The sequence below is a fragment of the Drosophila sulfurigaster genome, chromosome 3, assembly GCF_023558435.1.
Source record: "Drosophila sulfurigaster albostrigata strain 15112-1811.04 chromosome 3, ASM2355843v2, whole genome shotgun sequence".
NCBI lineage: Eukaryota > Metazoa > Arthropoda > Insecta > Diptera > Drosophilidae > Drosophila > Drosophila sulfurigaster.
The window spans coordinates 13,793,379-13,813,085 of NC_084883.1; the positions used below are offsets into that span (position 1 = coordinate 13,793,379).

At 41.9% G+C, this 19,707-nt stretch overlaps 2 protein-coding genes across 2 annotated transcripts; one reads left to right on the forward strand and one right to left on the reverse strand.

The window, feature by feature from the left end:
* The first annotated feature begins 144 nt into the window (after positions 1 to 144).
* LOC133846401 (DNA polymerase zeta catalytic subunit) lies at positions 145 to 11,747 on the forward strand. Its single transcript, XM_062281368.1, has 15 exons — positions 145 to 371; positions 431 to 660; positions 812 to 1,056; positions 1,117 to 1,358; positions 1,422 to 1,863; positions 1,920 to 2,039; positions 2,097 to 2,507; positions 3,836 to 3,899; positions 3,954 to 4,070; positions 4,123 to 4,786; positions 5,138 to 6,238; positions 6,842 to 7,647; positions 8,409 to 9,503; positions 10,457 to 10,684; positions 10,743 to 11,747. The coding sequence occupies exons 1-15, from the start codon at positions 252 to 254 to the stop codon at positions 11,128 to 11,130; spliced, it is 6,273 nt and encodes a 2,090-aa protein (XP_062137352.1). The 5' UTR covers positions 145 to 251; the 3' UTR covers positions 11,131 to 11,747.
* On the reverse strand, positions 11,590 to 19,549 carry LOC133846400 (protein kintoun). Its single transcript, XM_062281367.1, has 5 exons — positions 19,356 to 19,549; positions 16,035 to 17,501; positions 13,438 to 14,518; positions 13,211 to 13,364; positions 11,590 to 12,064 (listed from the first exon to the last, which is right to left on the reverse strand). Exons 2-5 carry the CDS (start codon positions 17,287 to 17,289, stop codon positions 11,843 to 11,845), a joined length of 2,712 nt encoding a protein of 903 aa, XP_062137351.1. The 5' UTR covers positions 17,290 to 17,501; positions 19,356 to 19,549; the 3' UTR covers positions 11,590 to 11,842.
* Positions 19,550 to 19,707: the final 158 nt, after the last annotated feature.

Below are 19,707 nucleotides of genomic sequence, written 5' to 3' on the forward strand. Positions count from 1 at the left end.
TACATTTTTAAGCATTTTACATTTCCTTCAAGAATATTTAAAAATGGCGCCTACTTTTTGCATTTCGCAACCATATGGCAAGTAGTCGTAACGAGTCACAGCTGAATTTCACAATGCGCGGTAAGTTACGTTGCCAGCCCTGGTAATTATCAGCCGCAAAAGTAAACAAAATTGCTCTGCAGTTAATTCAAAGCTAAAGCATTAATTTAAAGTAATTTTAAGCAATTTATGTGGCTAAACAATACAGCAAAATGTCGACCATCGAGGGCATTTACTCGCTGCGTCTCGTCATTGCGGACTTTTACATGGAGAAGCCAATATTTGGACTGGATCCATGTTACTCCGAGTTGCGCGGCAAAGAAATCAAACGTGTAAGTAATTGTAAATTTTAGTATTATTTAAAAATGAATACAATATAAACCATTATTAGGTGCCCATTGTGCGCATCTTTGGCGCTAATGCCAATGGGCAGAAGAGTTGCATGCATGTCCATGGCGTATTTCCATACTTTTATATACCCTACGATAAGCGAGACTTCGAGACTCTGGAACGCGGCATTCTCCAGATAGCGATGCATCTGGACAAGGCGTTGAATATATCACTGGGTCAGGGCAGCTCCGATGCACAGCATGTGTTCAAAATACAGCTGGTGAAGGGAATGTGAGTAAACAAAATAGACATATCAATATATAGTCTATACTTTAACCAGTACTTATCGAAGACACGAACCAGGCGCAGCTTATAAACTTATTTGAATATTAATGCAAGCTGTGGCTATTACTGAATTAGTTAAATTCTATATATTTTGTAGTCCCTTCTATGGCTATCATCGTGTGGAGCATCAGTTCCTGAAGATCTACATGTTCAATCCACGCTTTGTGCGTCGTGCTGCGAATCTGCTGCAAAGCGGCGCCATACTCAACAAGAACTTCAATCCCCACGAATCGCATGTACCTTATATATTGCAATTTATGATCGACTTCAATCTGTATGGCATGAGTTATTTGCATGTGCCTCTTGAAGTGGTCAAGTTCCGACGCAGCAATGAGGATGAGGGTAAGCAATAGCTTTACCAGTCAAAGGTTAATCTTTATACGGTTTCTTACCTTAATCTAGTGTTGTCCTATGCAAATGTGAAGCCGCAGCAGCTGCTGGACTTGAGCAGTGCGAGAAAAGTGAGCTGCAGCACCTTGGAACTGGACATTAGCTCGAATTTCATACTCAACCGCTTTCAGTTGGCGGCCAAATCGAATGCCACGCACACGAATCCCGGCATTGAGGCTATTTGGCACGATGAGCAAGTGCGTCGCCAGAAATTAGCACAAAGCTTTGGTGCCGATGAACAAAAAGTCAATGCGGTATTAGATTTATTCTTAAAAAAGAGCTTATAACATTAACTACAACTTTAATCTTACTTTTAGATACCCATTTTGGAAGTGCCGCCCACACAAGAGCGTCCCAACGTTGAGCTAGCGGAAAGCGATGTTTTCTATCGCACCGCCTTGGAGAGCAAGCTGTCGTCCTTGGAGCAAACATTGAGCGTGGATCAAACACTCATGGAACAGAGCCAAGTGAGCGCTGCTCATGTGACGCTGCAGACAAGCGTCAAGGAGCAACGTCGCACCTTCAATTTGCAAAAGTTGCTGGTCAACTTGGTGTATCCTGAGGAATGTTCACAGGAGGCGCAGCAGCAATTGGTGAATGCATCATTCATACAGAATCATTTGTCGGGAAGCGGAAGTGGCCAGAGTTTTGTGCAGCTGACGGAGCAGCGAGAAGACTCTGACTATTTAAATGATACGCTGGTGGATGAGCAGCTCCAATTTCTGCAGTCGCAGGGTCCAATGGCGCATGATGCCACCTGTAAAGTAAATGCTTTTGAAATTGAAATCAGCATTTCTAATGCTTCGCTTTCACAGTACGCGAGGAGGACTTGGAGTTGCTGGATGTGCTGCAGCAGCTGGAGGAGCTGAATGAGAATGAATCGCACATCGATTTGGACAGTTCGCTGGCGCCGCTTTCGCAGCAGCATAAAAACTGTAAGAGAAAGCTGCAAATAATTTCAGAATGTTCTTAATTGAATTATGTTTTCTTAGTTGAACTCACTCCTGAGCTGCTGGATAAGCAGACGGCAGCCGAAGCCGCCAAGCAACCGTTGTCGGAGCATGAAGACGACAGTTCAGATGAAGAGACGGCTGCTGGAAATATGCATGACTTTTCGGTGGCTTTAGATGACATCGATGAATTGCTGCTGAAGCTAACGCAAAGTCAACCCAAATCGGACGCCGATAAGTCTGTGAAAATGCCGCAAGTCGATGGCGCCGATGATCAACTGCCGCGTACGCCCAAGAAGGCCAACGACAAAGGCAAAACACAGCGTAGTCCGCCACGCACGCCCACAACACCCAAGAGTCGCATCAGCAGGCAACAACCACGCACTCCCAAGTCAAGTGCGGCCAAGAAATATGCTCCTTTGCCTCTGACCATAGTCAGCAAATCGGCGCAAAGTGAGTAAAGTTGAAGATTGGAATAACAGTATATAGTATATACAGTTTTGCTCACCGTCAACATTCGAGAAGTTATAGCCATGCCTGTCTGTCTGTCCGTCCGTGTGAACATCTATATACATATATCTCAGAAATTATAAGAGATAGAGATGAAATTTTTTTCGACACCATTTTCTATTTTTGCACGCAAATCAAGTTCGTTTCAAATTTTTTGCCGCAAACCGGAAGAAATTAAATAACATGGGAAATTTTGAGATTATATTGTTGGTATATACATTTTTTATGATTCCTGTATTGCAGAAATTATTTAAGACAAGTAAGAAAGCTACAGTCGAGTGTACTCGACTGTGAGATACCCGCTACCCATTTTGAATAAAAGCAATATATTTTGCGGTATTATTCTCAAAATATACCAAATATACTGCAAAAATACTTAAAATATACCAAATGGTATATGTGGTATATCGATATAGTACCGCATTCAAAATATACCATAGACGGCACAATATACCAGATTGTCAGCCAAAGCAACTCAGACCCCTAGTAAGTAGGCGTTTTTGCCCATACAAAAGTATTTCTTTAATAACTTCCACAATTTTTTTTGATCGCAACCAAATTTTCAGGGATCATAACTACTATAGTTATTACTGTATATACCAAAATTCGTATCTCTAGCTTTAAAATTACGCTTGTTATTCGATTTTTTTGATTTGCAGGGGCGGAAGTGGGCGTGGCAAAAATTTGAAACAAACTTGATCTGCGTGCAAGCATAACAAATGCTGTCGAAAAAAAATTATAGCTCTATCTCTTATAGTCTCTGAGATCTAGGTGTTCATACGGACAGACGGACGGACGGACAGACGGACATGGCTATATCGTCTCGGCTGTTGACGCTGATCAAGAATATATATACTTTATAGGGTCGGAGATGCCTCCTTCTACCTGTTACATACATTTCCTGCCGGCACAAAGTTATAATACCCTTCTACCCTATGGGTAGCGGGTATAAAAATCTTTTGTATGACAAAAAACGATAATTTAAATCGGGTCATAGTTGCATTTGCTGACAGTCCGGTATATTTTTTACTTTGGTATTTGGTATGCTTTTAATATTAATATACCAAATGTAGCTTTCAGTATATTTTAGTAATTGTGCAGTATAATAATTTGTTATATTTTTAGAATATGGTTTTATTTAAATGGATCGCCGGTATCTCACAGTCGAGTACATTTTGCTGTAGCTTTCTTACTTATTTTTATAATTTTAGTGATCGTTTTAGACCAAGAACTAATAAAATTAAATATTAACTACAATCTTATAAATTTAGAGAGCTCAACGGAGTCACCTGTTATGCCCATTCAGCTCAGCCAGCAGCTGGACACAGTTAAAAGGTGAGTGCATCGAAATCACTTTGCCTACCTGAATAATTCAGAAATTATCTTTAGTAATCCAGCGCTGACGTTGCGCAAGAAGCTGGCCATGACGGAACTACGTCGCAAAACTATCTCGGCACCGCCAGAGGCTCTGAAGGAGTCGACACGAGCAGCGGCAACAAAGGAACAGTAAGTTAAACCCAATTTATAATTCGTTTATTCATAGAATGCGTTCTTTTAGAACACCACTTCGTCGCAGTTTGCGAAATCGAGCGCAGGACTTGGATAAAACACATATCGTGTGCTCGCTAACGCCGCGTCAGAAGAATCCTAAAATGTCTGAAATTTTTATGGCGACAAAAGAAACATCAGCGAGATCAGAAGAAGATAAAAAGCCACGCAGAAGTGCTCGCAACTACAGTAAACAGGAAGCAAAGGAGGTTCCACCTCAAAGTAAAAAGATTGTGAAATCAAAAGCTAAAGCACAAGTTGAGACTGCAACTGAATTGATTAAAAGGAAAGAGTCTGGAGATATCGCAAGCGATCACAACTCCTTGCCGAAAGTGGTGACTTCAGATTCTCCTGCTACTCAAAGAGTTGAAGCTGAGTTGGAAAAGCAATCTGCAGACACTGAGATATCAACAAAAGGTCAAAAGTCTGTAAGAGAAATTGAACCACCAACCACGTCAAGAACAGAAGAAATTGTAGTAGAAACTAGGCCAAATTTGGATATAAGAAAACCACTGCTTGAATCGCCAGTTGCTGCCAGCGAAGAGGATGAAACTATTGTCTCCGATACAGAAAGCGATCGTTCACTGCCGAAGCTAAGAAAAACGCCAAATTTGAGACGATTGCGAAGAAGTTTTCGGGACACATTGTTAGCCAAGAATGCGACGCCAACAAGCATTCGGTTAGCAAGTCCAATGGCAAAGCAGAAAGCACTTAAGATTATTGACAGTCCTTCAAGGGAAACTGCAGAGAATAGCACTACAGAAAAAGATACTTTATGCAGTAAAACACCAGTTAGTAGAACTCCTTTATGTAGGACTTCTTTTAGAAATGTGCTGCCAGGTGACAATCCAACTGCACTCGAAACTCAGTCATCAGCGTTAGAAGTTCCTGCTCGAACACCAATCCCTTCTTTAAGTGGAACATCCTTCAGAAAAGTGCTGGACAGTCCAACTCCACTCGAAACTCAGTCATCAGCGTTGGAAGCTCCTGCTCGAACACCAATCCCTTCTCTAACGACCACACCAACTGTTGAACCCATGGAAGTTCTGGACACACCGCACTGCAGTCCGCAAAGCCAAGAGGACAACACCCCCGAGTTGATGCGAAGTTTCTACGAACACTCGTTCATGATCAATAGTCCCTCTGTTTTCAGCGAAGATCTGAGCAGTCCACAAACCAATGCACAGCAGAAAACAGTTGCTCAGCCAAGCAACAACTCCACCAAATCCTCGTTTGTCATCACACCTCTCGAGCTGCCGCCCAGCTACGATGAAGTGCTTCTTGGCTGTCGCAAACTCGATTATCCCGAGTACACCTTTCAGCAGCCCTTCTACAGCAATCCCGCGGATGTGAGCAAAATGACCGAGGTGGGATTTCTAGTGCTGCGCATACCCGGCAACAAGCTCAACGATCTGGAACCGTTCGAGAGCTGTGTGCTGCCCAGCAATCGTGGCCTGGCTGCTTGGCGACGTAAGCAACTTCTACAGATTGGGGGACCTGCAATATTGCAACGCTATAAGACTGCGGGTCAAATACGCGAATACTTTAGCACCGAGAAGCGAATTGTGATTGAGCCAGCGTTTAGTGCGCCGAGCAGACAGGATGCCAAACTCTGGCTGAAGGCACGCGAGCTACACCAGCAGCGAAAAGGACATGGCGAAAGGGTGGAGGAGCGAAACGATGTGGATAGTCCCATCAAGATCAAGAGACAGAAGATTACCATGATGCTGAATGAGGGCGATGGTGCGGCGGCGGATGAGGATGGCGAACTTGATTGCAGCGGCATCAGTCTAACGCCCATGTCCGTGTCCTTGACGCCAGCTTCAAGTCAGCGTCATGCTTTGAGCAACAAAGTGCGCTCTCGACGTGGCACAAAACTGCAGTTCCAGGCATCGTCTCAGGATGAACCCCAACCAAGTAGCAGTCAGTCGAGTGAGCAGAGCGTGGCCAGCAGCGCTGCCTTGGAAGCCTTGGAGCGCAGTTCGTTTGTGCGACAGCTGGACAGCATGAGCGGCGGTCGCAACAGCCACGAGCTGAGTTTTGGACTCAATCAGGCATCGCTGGACAACACGTTTGGCTTCAAGGTTAATTTGGAGAATCTGCAGCAAGCCAAGGCAGACATTGAGGTGAGTTTATAAATCGCAAACATGGGGGGGAAACATGTAGGAAATGTATGTAACAGGCAAAGTGAGGCATCTCCGACCCTATAAAGTATATATATTCTTGATCATGGTCAATAGCTGTCTCAGTCTGTCTGCCTGTCTGTCCGTCTGCATGAACACCCAGATCTCAGAGACTATAGAGATACCATTTTTTTTCGACAGCACTTCTTATTTTTGCACGCAGATCAAGTTGGAAATTGTGACCACGCCCACTTCCACCCCGCAAATCGGTAAAAATCGAATAATAAAGGTATATTTGGAGCCAGATTATCAATTTTTGATACATACAATAATAACTACAGTTTTTATGGTTCCATGGTCTTATGGTTTATGGTTAGTTCCGAACTGATCAAAAGTATAGAGGTTATTAAACTAATACTTTTGTATGGACAATATGATATATTTATATTTTAAATACCCAATGCAGCATGTGGTGTTTTTCAGTATTTTTGTAGTATAATTTGGTATAATTTGAAATTAATACTGTAATTTTCTTACTTTTTTGTTTGTTGTTTGAATTTTGTATAACAATTAAACACGTAAATAAATAAATAATGTTTATTGCAGTGCAACTATTTGACCATCATGACGCTGGAAGTGTTTGTGGCGACGCGCGAGGACTTGCAACCAGATCCGATGCACGACGAGATTCGTTGTTTGTTCTATGCCATCGAGCACAGTTTGCCGCCAGCGACAGTGGGCGAAACGCTGCCCAGCAAAGCCTGTGGCTACATTATCGTTAGCGATGCCTCCGATCTGCTAAACGAGGGTCGTCACCATGGCTTGGATGCGGATATTGAGCTGCAAGTTGTGCAGAGCGAAGCACAAGCTTTTGAGGCATTGCTGGCGCTCTGCACACGCTGGGATGCGGACATCTATGCGGGCTACGAGATCGAGATGAGCTCCTGGGGCTATGTCATCGAGCGTGCCAAGCATTTGTGCTTCAACATTGCGCCACTGTTGTCGCGTGTGCCCTCCCAGAAAGTGCGCGACTTTGTCGACGAGGATCGCGAACAGTTCACAGATCTCGATGTAGAGATGAAACTCTGCGGTCGCATCTTGCTGGATGTGTGGCGTCTGATGCGCTCCGAGATTGCGCTCACATCGTACACCTTTGAGAATGTCATGTATCACATCCTGCACAAGCGTTGTCCCTGGCACAGTCCCCGTATGCTCAGCGATTGGTTTGCCTCGCCTTGCACTCGCTGGATTGTCCTGGAGTATTACCTCGAACGTGTTCGCGGCACTCTGGCGCTGCTTGGGCAACTAGATCTCTTGGGACGCACCAGTGAAATGGCCAAGCTCATTGGCATACAGTTCTACGAGGTGCTGTCGCGAGGATCTCAGTTTCGTGTGGAGAGCATGATGTTGCGGTAAGTAAGAAATATCTGAGTTTGTATAAAAGTAGAGTATATAATAGATTGACTAGAAATATATATAAAATACATTATAACTATATCACACTATACTACCAAGGAAAGAAATCTTGACACCTTTGCCCAGAGTCCGTCTGTCCGCACCCCTAGATCTCAGACACTATAAGAGATAAAGATATAATTTTTGACAGAGCTTGTTATATTTTGTACTTTATGGTATATTTTTAATCTAAAACTATATCAATATACTACTATTTTGTATTTTTGAAATTTATTAGTTTGGTATATTTTTAAAATAATACCGCACTGTTTTGCTTTTATTCAAAATGGGTAGCGGATATCTCACACTCGAGCACTCTTGACTGTAGCTTTCTTACTTGTATCACATCATTCCTTAACTGGAATACAAATATTTCAATAATCTATTTATATTTGATATCCTTGTAGTAATATCTTCCTTTGATTAATATTCCCTCAAAAACTTAAATAATATTTTACGTTAGTATATTATATAGTATTTCAAAGAAAGCTAAAGAATCTCGCAGGCGAAAGTTGGGATTGAGTTGTTTAATATTGTATTATCCTCCTATTTTGAAATTCAGTTTTGCAAATCATAATTTGAGTTGTTAATCTATAAATGATATTATCTTACCATAATCCATTTACTTTAGGTATTCATTATGCCAAAAACATAATACATTGTCTACTACTACCTACCTCTACTGCTATATTAATCTTGAAATTGTTCCTCCCTTCAGCATTGCCAAGCCAAAGAACCTGGTGCCGCTGTCACCGAGCGTGCAACAACGTGCCCACATGCGAGCCCCTGAATATCTGGCGCTGATCATGGAACCCGAGTCTCGATTCTATGCGGATCCGCTGATTGTGCTCGACTTTCAGAGTCTGTACCCCAGCATGATCATCGGTTACAACTACTGCTTCTCCACGTGTCTGGGTCGCGTCGAGCATCTGGGCAGCAGCACAACCTTTGAGTTTGGCGCTTCGCAGCTGCGTGTGTCGCGTCAGCTGTTGCAGCAACTGCTGGAGCGCAATCTGGTGACGGTGTCGCCCTGTGGCGTGGTCTTTGTGAAGCGAGAAGTGCGCGAGGGAATTTTGCCACGCATGCTGAGCGAAATTCTGGACACCAGACAGATGGTCAAGCAGTCGATGAAGTTGCATAAAGATAGCTCTGCATTGCAGCGAGTGCTTCACTCTCGGCAGCTTGGCCTGAAGCTGATGGCCAATGTCACCTATGGCTATACGGCAGCCAATTTCAGTGGACGCATGCCCGCCGTGGAAGTGGGTGACTCGGTGGTCTCCAAGGGACGGGAGACGCTCGAGCGTGCCATCAAGCTGGTGGAGATGAATGAGAAGTGGAAGGTGCGCGTCGTCTATGGCGATACGGATTCGATGTTCGTGCTGGTGCCGGGACGCAATCGAGCCGAGGCATTTCGCATTGGCGAAGAGATTGCCCAGGCGGTGACCGAGATGAATCCACATCCCGTTAAGCTCAAGCTCGAGAAGGTCTATCAGCCATGTCTACTTCAGACCAAGAAGCGCTACGTCGGCTACATGTATGAGACGGCTGATCAAGAGCAGCCCGTCTATGAGGCGAAGGGCATTGAGACAGTGCGTCGCGATGGCTGCCCGGCGGTGGCAAAAATGCTGGAGAAGGTGCTGCGACTGCTGTTCGAGACGGCTGATGTCAGCCAGATCAAGCAGTATGTGTGTCGGCAGTTTACGAAGCTGCTGTCGGGGCGCGCCAATTTACAGGATCTTATATTCGCCAAGGAGTTTCGCGGCCTCAACGGTTACAAGCCAACGGCTTGTGTGCCAGCGCTGGAGTTGACACGGTAAGCAGCTAGTTTTTATAGAGATTACACTATTACTAAAGTATTTTTGATTCCTAATTGGTATTAGATAAAAATTGGAGAAGTCATTTAAAAAATTAAAAAAAACGTCTGCTGCAGTCGCGTCCTTTTTGATTTGACTGACAACTTGGTATATTTTGTATACTATAACAAATATGCCCTTTGGTATATTTTTGAATTGCTTAGAAATTTAGTAATTTAGAGAACCTTTGTTATATCCCCTACTCATACTACTCTCCCTTTAAATTATATATTCTTGATCACCGTCAACAGCCAAGACGATACAGCCATGTCCGTTTGTCTGTCCGCCCATCCATCCATATGATATTAGAGAAGAAATTATAATTTTTCTTCGACACCACTTCCGCCCCCGCAAATCGAATAGCATAATTTTGAGCTACAGTCATTAATTTTGGTACATACAACAGAAACTTCAGTTTTGTGTTTTCTACAAAATTAGTTGCGATCAGATAAAAATTGTAACAATTATTTAAGAAATATTATTGTTTCGGAATAACGCCTTCTGCAATAGGTTATTTGTTCTTAGCTAAAATATAGTATAATTTGTAGTCTATGGTATATTTTGAATTATATAGAACTATCAATATATCAAATATATCCTTTGGTATATTTATTTCAAGAATAAAGCATACCTTTTGTGTTTATTAAAAGTGGGTATCCCAAAGTTGAGCACATTCGATGGTAGCTTTCTTACTTGCTTAACTTAAAATTGATCAAAACTCTTATATTGTGAACTGAAATCAATCTAACGATCTTCACGAAACAGTTTCGAAAATGGAGAATGGGACATCTCAAAATACAATTTGTATACTAATATTATAATTTATTTCCAGTTTTTCTTTAACTAGTTTAAAATGTTAGCAAACCAATACTCTACATTCTTAACTGCTTTCTATATGAAACCCTCCCCCTAGCAAATGGATGCAAAAGGATCCGCGACGGGTTCCGCGTCGTGGCGAGCGTGTGCCCTTCTGCATCATCAACGGACCACCGGGCATGCAGCTGATACGCCTTGTGCGTCATCCGCACGAGGTGCTGGCCAACGAGGGATACAAGATCAATGCCATCTACTACATCACCAAGGCCATTATACCGCCGCTGAATCGCTGCCTGCTGCTCATTGGCGCCGATGTGAATGAATGGTAAGCAAAGGAAAAAAGCTACCACAAAGCAATCCATTAAATTCCTATTTTCTTGTAGGTTCAGCAATCTGCCACGCAAACTGCTGATGACGCCAGCGATGTCCACAGCCGGAGAGCTGATGAATCGCGGCAGCGCCAAGTCCACCATATCGCAGTATTTCTCGACGACCAACTGCATCATCGATTGTGGCCGCCAGACGAAGGCGGGCATCTGTTCGGATTGTGCACGAAATGCAAGCAAATGTGTGGTCACATTGCATGCTCGGCTGGCACATCTAGAGCGTGGCTATCGACTGACCCAGCAGATCTGTCAGGCGTGCTGTGGACGACTGGGTGACTTGCAATGCGGTTCGTTGGATTGTCCTGTGCTGTATGTGCTGGAGGTGAAGCGGAGGGAGATGCAACAAATGCCACATATTCGGCAACAGATCGAGCAACGATTTTGATGATTCTGTATATATAGAGTGTATATATATTTTGTAACTTTTTATTCGACTAAAAAAGTTAAAATGCCACAAGTTCATTGTCTGCAGCACAGTTCATGTATATATCGCTTATACGCTACGTATGCCGATGTGGTGTGGTGTTAATGTTAAATGTATGTATGTTTTTGTGTGTTATCTTGATGTATATGCTTTGTTAACTATTGATATTTTTGTTTTATTGAGAGCTGTGTTTTACATTAATTTATATATATTTTATGTGGGTGTATGTGTATATGTATGTGTATAATAATCGCATGAGGATGTGCACTTTACAAATAATCTAAAATTTACTTATGTACGTTGCTTTTAACAATTTCCAATGAGTTTTAACCAAATTAAATAACAATCATCAATTAATAATATATTTTATATATGTATATATATAACCATGTACATAAGATTTTATGTGTTCCTGCTCTGTTCTTTTGTTTTCTTTCAATTTTTGATCTTTTGATTCTTTTTTTTTTGTGGTTTTTGCCCTGATTGCACCTAAACAATTTGCAATTGTATATGGTTATTTTTAAATTGAGCGAGTGTCTTAACATTTATTCAAAAAAAAGAGAAAAAACAATATGAAACTCTCAAAAAAGCCATTAGTACAATAAAAAGTGGTTTCAAAAAATTGAAAACTTGCCTCCAAAACTTTCATTTTTGTTACTTTGTAGTTGAGTTCTTACATCTCATCATCATCATCGTCTTCGTCCATTTCAAACATCATTGCGTTCTTAGCGTCTGCCTCGTTTCGTTTGTTCTCCTCTTCGTTGTAATTCTTGTTGCACTTAGTTGAGGAACCTCCGCCAGTCAAGTCGAGGCCGCTGTCATGGAAGGCATGCTTCTTGTTATCCTTGCCATGACGATGATTCTGCTGCTTGAAATACTGTGCGTTGCCAGCAGTCTATAAAAAATGTAAATAACAAATTTCGGAAATTAGATATGTCAATAAAGTATTGATTACCGACAAATTTTTAAGGGGATAAGCGTGTCCCCCTCAAAGACCTGTCAAAGTTATGCTAATATTGTTTCTGTCAAAGCTAAATAAATACTTTTTTCAATTTCCAATAAACAGTCTGAGAATTTTGATTGATTTTTAAAGCGTTTATTGAGTAAATAAACAATTCAAGAGACGGCGCAAATAAATGACCACAAAATAAATGACAAATACAACAAACGGAGTGACAATTCCATTACTAAGTACACTTTTTATGCAATGAACTCCATGATCTACAAAGAAATAATAATACCTATGCATATAGGTTAAAATTAATTCAGCAATCACAAGATTGTCAACAATGTTTAATTGAATACACAAGATAGCTATTAATGATATTTAAGTAAATACCTAAATACCTAATGCAACAAAAAGAACTGAAATGTTATTAATTCAAATTGTAAATTGTCAAAAAATAAAAACAACAAATTGGATATTTTAAGAAATGCTTTGATGATTGATTGGCTTTAAATAGACAACCAATTTATAATAATAATAATAAATCTCCGAAAAAAACACAAGTTGTAAAATTAATTTCAACTATGAAAGAACAAAGCTGGAAACTTCTATTCGTATTTGTGCATTTGAACTATTACAAAATTGTCATGCCTTAACAACATGAACTGCGCATTCAGAAACTAAAGCGCAGCGATTATCTCATCTGACTTGATATCATGTGACCTTCAATTGATCGTTGCGAGCGCTAGCTAAGGGGGGAGGGTCAGAACTTATTCTTTGTTAGTTTTTGCTACACATTTGTAATTGACACGCGGCAAGCCGGAACGAAGTGGTTCACGGTTTGCTTAAGGTGCACAATTGTTGATGCTATTTCGGGCACAATTCGCACAATTACTAAATGGAGAACAAACAATCATCTAATCAACACCCTCGCACAAGCACACGTCTAGCATTGACAATGGAGAATCTAACACTATGACTAGATAATCAATATTTGCGTCTGCCCAATTACTGTTATGGCATTTCGCGTTTCGCCAGCTTGCACTAATTTAATTATGATAAATGCCAGGCAAACACAGAAGCACAGAAGCTTACCTTGTGAACGGATTGCTGCTGCTGCTGGCCAGTGACGACGCTGTCTTCGTAATCCGCTGAATCGCCCTCGCTGAGGCGACGCTGCTGTGCCCGCAATTTGCAATCGCGACGCTTTTGATTCTTCTTCCGTTGCCCCAGAATGCTCGAATCGAGTCTACAAAAAGGAAAAATATTGAGTTCAATTTAGGTGAATTGGTTTAAAGTGCGATGACTATTTTGAGACTCACCTAAACACTTGCTTCATGATGTGATCATTAAATCTAACAGTCTTCTTGCAGCTCTCCGAAAGACCTGCGTCATCTCCCCCGACACGTTCCTCGGGTATGCCGCCAAATGATTGAGAGAAACCAGCGCCCGCTGCGTCCACCGAGCACGAATACGATGAGGAGTAGTCATCAATGGACGAGCAGCTGTCCGACATAGAGGGACGTGGTCCATAGCGACTGAATCGCTTGAGGATGCCGCGATGATGCACGCTGCTGCTGCCGCTGCTGTCATTGCACTCGGAGAAGCTGCGTTGCTTGCGCTGCGGCAGCTTCAACGTTGCCATCGGCTGCGTTGCCACTTGCTCCGGAGTCGAGTGCTTCATTTGCTGCCGCTCCGATTGCTGCTTCTGCTGTTGGGCGTGATGTTGCTCCTCAGCCTTAAGGTCCTCGCAAGCGGACTCGGACAGCGAACGCTTGTTGCGCTTACGCTGCTTCTTGTTAGGCTTCTTGTGCTGATGCAGTTGCTCGTGCTCCTCCTCCACCTCCGCTTGGGGATGTGGCTCACCACCAGCACCCTTTTCCTTGCCGTCCATGCTGTCTGGCGGTGCAATGGTCACCTCCACAGCCTGCTCAAGCTCATTGTGATCCATGCTCACCTGCAGCGACTGCTTGCATTCCAACTCTTCGTCGTCGCTGTCCTTGTGATGGCCCAACGCATACTCTTTGAGATCATTGCTATCGGATCCAGCCAGATAGCTTGGCATAGTCTCGCAACCAGCGCTCATATACAGCCTCAACACCACATTCTCATCAGAGGCATCGGCCTCGACATGATCGATGACCAATTGAGGATCAACCTCCTCGCTGAGCTGCACGAACAGAGCATAATGTGTGGGATAATAGCCGCTGCCCATAGAGGCGAACTGCAGATGCAGACTGCGTGGCAGCTGCAGCGTCTGTATGGAATCTGGTTGTACGTTGGGCACGTGCAGCACAAAGGCCATCACATTGTCCAGCACATTGCAATCGAACTTGGCGGGCAGCTGGTAATGTAGATGATGTTGTAGGAACGAGCGGGGCGACACTTCGGCAGTGGGTGGGACTAAAAGATGGAAGGGGGGAGAAATGTGTTAGAAGGTATTGAGGAAATTTCCGATAACTGATACATTAGAGAGAACTGATGGGAATATGTCAACATTCAGTGGAAATTGCACAACCATCTGTTACACCAAATGGCAATTAACTGTAAGAGGTTTAATTTGCATATGCAAAGTTTCATAAGAATGTATTAAAGGCCATGTCAAGTGGGAAAACCTTCGCTTGAAAACATTAGACAACTAATTTAAAAAGTAATTTAAAGGTTTTCATTGTAATTTGGATATGCGCATTTCTCTGTAGAAAATGTCGCGAGCGACTCTATCTAAAGTAAACAAATATTTACCGAAACATTTTTGTGTTTTGAATAAAGATGAATCTTAAGGCTCTTGATTATAGAAAAAAGTTCCTAAGCAAAGAATAAGAATAAAAATAATCTTTACTTATTTTTACTATTGTTTCAGTATTTTTTCACTGTAAATAGTGTCTCACGCTAGAAATTCTTTCGACACTAGCAAATGAAATCAAATAAATGAAATATTACAAATTTCACAAATATGCAAAATAAAAAAAAAATAAAAAAAAAAAAATTTGTTAAACTAAATAATTTAAATGTGTTAAATAGCATGCAAGTATGGTACTTTACTATTATTGGAATTGTACTATTTTCAACAAAAATTAGTTATAATATTAATCATCTGAAAACCTAGGGAGTTGTTCTTTCTGCCCTGTAGCTTTAGTTTTCAAAGTACAAATATTTTTTGAAGACACCTAAACTTTAAAGTTCTATATTCTCAAAAGTTAAAAGCGCTTTTTATACCCGCTAACCATAGGGTAGAAGGGTATTATAACTTTGTGCCGACAGGAAATGTATGTAACAGGTAGAAGGAGGCATCTCCGACCCTATAAAGTATACATATTCTTGATCAGCGTCAACAGCCGAGACGATCTAGCCATGTCCGTCTGTGTGTCTGTCCGTCTGTCCGTATGAACACCTAGATCTCAGAGACTCTAAGAGATAGAGCTATAATTTTGTTTCGACAGCTTTTGTTATGTTTGCACGCAGATCAAGTTTGTTTCAAATTTTTGCCACGCCCACTTCCGCCCCCGCAAATCAAAAAAATCGAATAACAAGCGTAATTTTAAAGTTAATGTTGTGAATTTTGGTATATACAATAATTACTATAGATGTTATTATTCCTTGCGATCAGATAAAAATTGTCGAAGTTATTAAAGAAATACTTTTGTGTGGGCAAAAACGCCTACTTACTAGGGGTCTTAGTTGCTTTGGCTAACAATCTGGTATATTGTGCCGTCTATGGTATATTTTGAATGCGGTACTATATCGTATTACCAAACATACCATTTGGTATATTTTTAGTATATTTGTAGTATATTCGGTATATTTTGAGAATAATACCGCAAAATATATTGCTTTTAATCAAATTGGGTAGCGGGTATCTCACAGTCGAGTACAATCGACTGTAGCTTTCTTACTTGTTTTTTCACTGTCTTCTACTTACATGCATTGGTAGCTGGGGATTGTTCCACGATGGCATCGCTGGTCTCAGCTGCGCCTTCGCCTTCGACTTCTGTCTCCTCCTCCTCGGCGGGCGACTCGCTGTGCTCGCTGTGGGAGCTCAGCTCCACGCCACTGTCCTCACGACTCAGCAGACGCACAGAGTCATGCATTTGCCGCTGTTGCCGGGCGGTGCAACGCACCACAGGCAACGTGATGCACAGACGTCGCTGCTCGGTGTCGAAGCGTGCATTACCAGCTTTGTCATCCACCTTGTAGGGTAGATCCAGCTTTAGGCGATACTTGGCACCATGACGCTCGCTCAGCAAGTAGACTGACTTCTCTGTCACATCCAGCTGGCAGTCTGCCGTGGAGTTGAGTAGCGGCAGTTCGATCTCGACAACTAGGGAACTGGGCACAGTGGCCTGCAGCTTGGCGTCCAGTTCATCCGTGTACTCGGACAGATCGACAGCGTGGCTTTGCTTGATGCTATACTTGGGCACCGTGAATTTGGGTGGTGCGGTGATCTTGGTCTTCATGGGCAGCACTTTGGGCAATGGATTCTCAGTGTCTGGCTTCTTGGGGTACATATGCTCCAGGGGATGCGGTTCGCGATCCTCTTCGCTGGCATTCTTGGCCAGCTTGCGTATCACAGTGGGACGTGCGATGCCCTTGTAGTCGAGCTTGGGGAACTTGAGATTCGCCCGATCCAGTTTCACATTATACTCCCGCTCCACGCCATCCAGGGCGGTGTCCAAGAGGCATTGGCGAAACTTTGCATTGCGTTTGCCCAGATGCAGTGCATCCGGATGAAAGACCACATCGTAAACCTTGCACAACTTCTGCTTGGCATCCACATCATCATGCGGCGGCGCTTGTGCCATGGGAATGGACCAGCTGAGACCACGTTCCCCGGTGTCCGGGTTAACCATCATCTCGTTGTTGGGTCTGGCCACCTCCACTGAGGAGGCAATGTTGATGAAACACTTGATTTCGCCATCGATGACCGTTTTAACGACAAAGCCCGGCTTTGGGTGTATGAACGTGATGTCAACGCCACGCTCCTTCTCCAGCTGTGCAATCTCCTGTTCGTAGAGCTTGCGATTCTCCGGATCTTGTATTTCGTCGACGTAATCGAAGAACAATTTACGGAACTCTTCGTTGTCGAGAGCTTTGCGAATGCGCTCGAACTCGTCCTTGTCTATGTCGAGCTTCGTATTGCCATGCTTGGAGTGTTTATTACGTGTGGAAGCGGACATAGCTTATCACAAATCACTCACGCACTCGTCTCTTTTTCACTCACGCACTCTATCGATCTCTCTCTCTCTCTCTCTATGTTTTGCACTTTACTATAATTTTAAATTCACTTGTTGCACTATAAGATTTATTATTAGTTATTAGTTAAGGAACACGTAGCCGTAGAAATGCGATTAAACGTTGTGTTGTTGTTCTTGATTTGTTCTAGTTGGTTCTGCAATATAGAAAAAGAGATAAAAACAATTAGTGAAGGTAAAACAGTAAAGCATTGATAGCTGAGGCAGTGTTGACAACTTGGCTATTTTGTTAGCTATTTTCTGTATAATATTGCTAAATTTGAGATTTTTTCTTCATATTGCTTTTTAAGATAGAAATGATCTAATTTTCTTTTTACTTTACTTTTATTTTATTGTCATATTTCTAGATATCAAAACTTAGACGTCATTTCGCGAATTTCACATTTTTGTATTAACCATATTTAACTACACAGTAAATTCTTGCTTTTTTTATAGACTCAGCTGCAATAATACAAATAATTAAATGTAAAAAGTTGTATATCAGTATCAGTTACTTAGCTACAAATAGAATGTTGAATAATGCAATTGAATGTACTTGTTCTTTTTTTAATATAAAAACAAAACAAAACAACAAAACTCGTCCGCAAAGTTGTTGAAAATTTAGCTTTTTTTTGGCTATTTAACTTCAGACAGAAGGTTTTAGAACTGACAACACTGGCCAGCTGATGCAATATTTGAAACTGATTTGATTTTTAGCAAAAGTCGTAGTCTGACGTAGACAATTGTCGTAGGTTTCAATCGATGACTTATCATCAAGTATAGAAATAAGCATTTATATGACTATTTTAGCAAAATTCATAATCAATGACGACTCTTCTCCCTGTCCCTCTCTCTCTATCTCTACATATTTTAATAGCTCTCTCAGTTGTGCGCTCTTTGTTCTCTCTCTTTTGTTAGCGGAATTTGCCGGTCATTTTATTTTGGCAATTAAAGCGATATTTATAATTACAATGTCTTATGTAAGGGGTATATATTATATGTGGGACCATGCGGTATTTGTTATTGAAACGCAAAGGAAAAACAAAAACATACTGCGTAGTTTTGCTGTTTTGTTTTGGCCGCTGTTTCGTCTCTGAATATGATTGCATGTATGCGTGTGCCGATGTTTGTGCTGCGAGCGAACTTTTACGAATGAATTTGTAGAAACACCGGCAAAATGCTTTCGGCAAATGAGCAGCAAACGAAAAGTGGGAGAGGGAGCGGGCGAGGATGGAGGCCGGTTGATAAGCAAAAACAACAACTAACCAACCAACCACTTGCCCTCAATTGTTTGCCTCTGCCTTCTATTATTGTTGTTTATTAGCGACGTTCTATATCAGCTCCACACATTCACAAACATATGTAAGCAATGCGAATGCATGTGTATGCGTGTGTTGCGCAGCCCGGACGAGATGGGATGTGAAAAGTCAGTGTACACACACTACGTACATACTTGATGTGTGTACCCACAAATCTCAGAGGACAATAATCTAGATAGCACAGAAAAAGGGACAACGCTGAGATATCGATAACGAGAAGATATAACCAGCAACCAAACACATGTTTAGCGCCCTCGTTTGTGTGTGTGTGTATTTGTGTTTGTTTTGCGTACACGCGCAAAAGAAAATGTTGGGAAAATTGTTCAAGTTACGTGACTAAAGGGAGCACATGCCTCGGTTTGATCAATATCGATGGCTTATTGATTTCCTATAGGTCGTCGCGTCGCTAACAAGGAGAAAACTGGTTAGAGTAAACTTTAGGCTTCTCCTCTTGTTAGTTGACGCCCTCTTCTGGAAAATTGCAACAGTAGAGCTGACAACTTAATGGCTTCTTAGCTTACATATATAATGAAGAAAGTCAATCGTCGGATAAGCTAGTTTTGCAGCTATCACGAATAGAATAACAACAGAGCAATACAACGGGTTGCTTAAGAAAAATAAACTGATTTTCTAGTAGTCTAAGATTAACACACACAACACACACGAACATGCACATGCAGAGGTCAAACTTACCTCAAAAAATATGTAAGCACGTTGTTATTTTTCTTTAACTTATTTAATAAATGCACGTATTATTTTTAATAAATTGATTTTTTAGTTATTACTTTTGCAAATTGTCTTTGACGTTTTATTTAGATTTTCTAGAAACGTTTTTTTCAGCTGATCAATTTTTTCCAGGCGAAGCTGAGGACCGGCTCAGTGTGACCTAAACGAATTGTGGGCGACTGCCTTAAATAGCGTAACTCCAAACTGCGGTGATACTTTGGTATTTTTGTTATATGGTCAACCTAACATATAATATGTGCTGGCCAACCACGTTCTCGTTATATCAACAAACGATTGTTCATGTCAAACTGTACAGTTT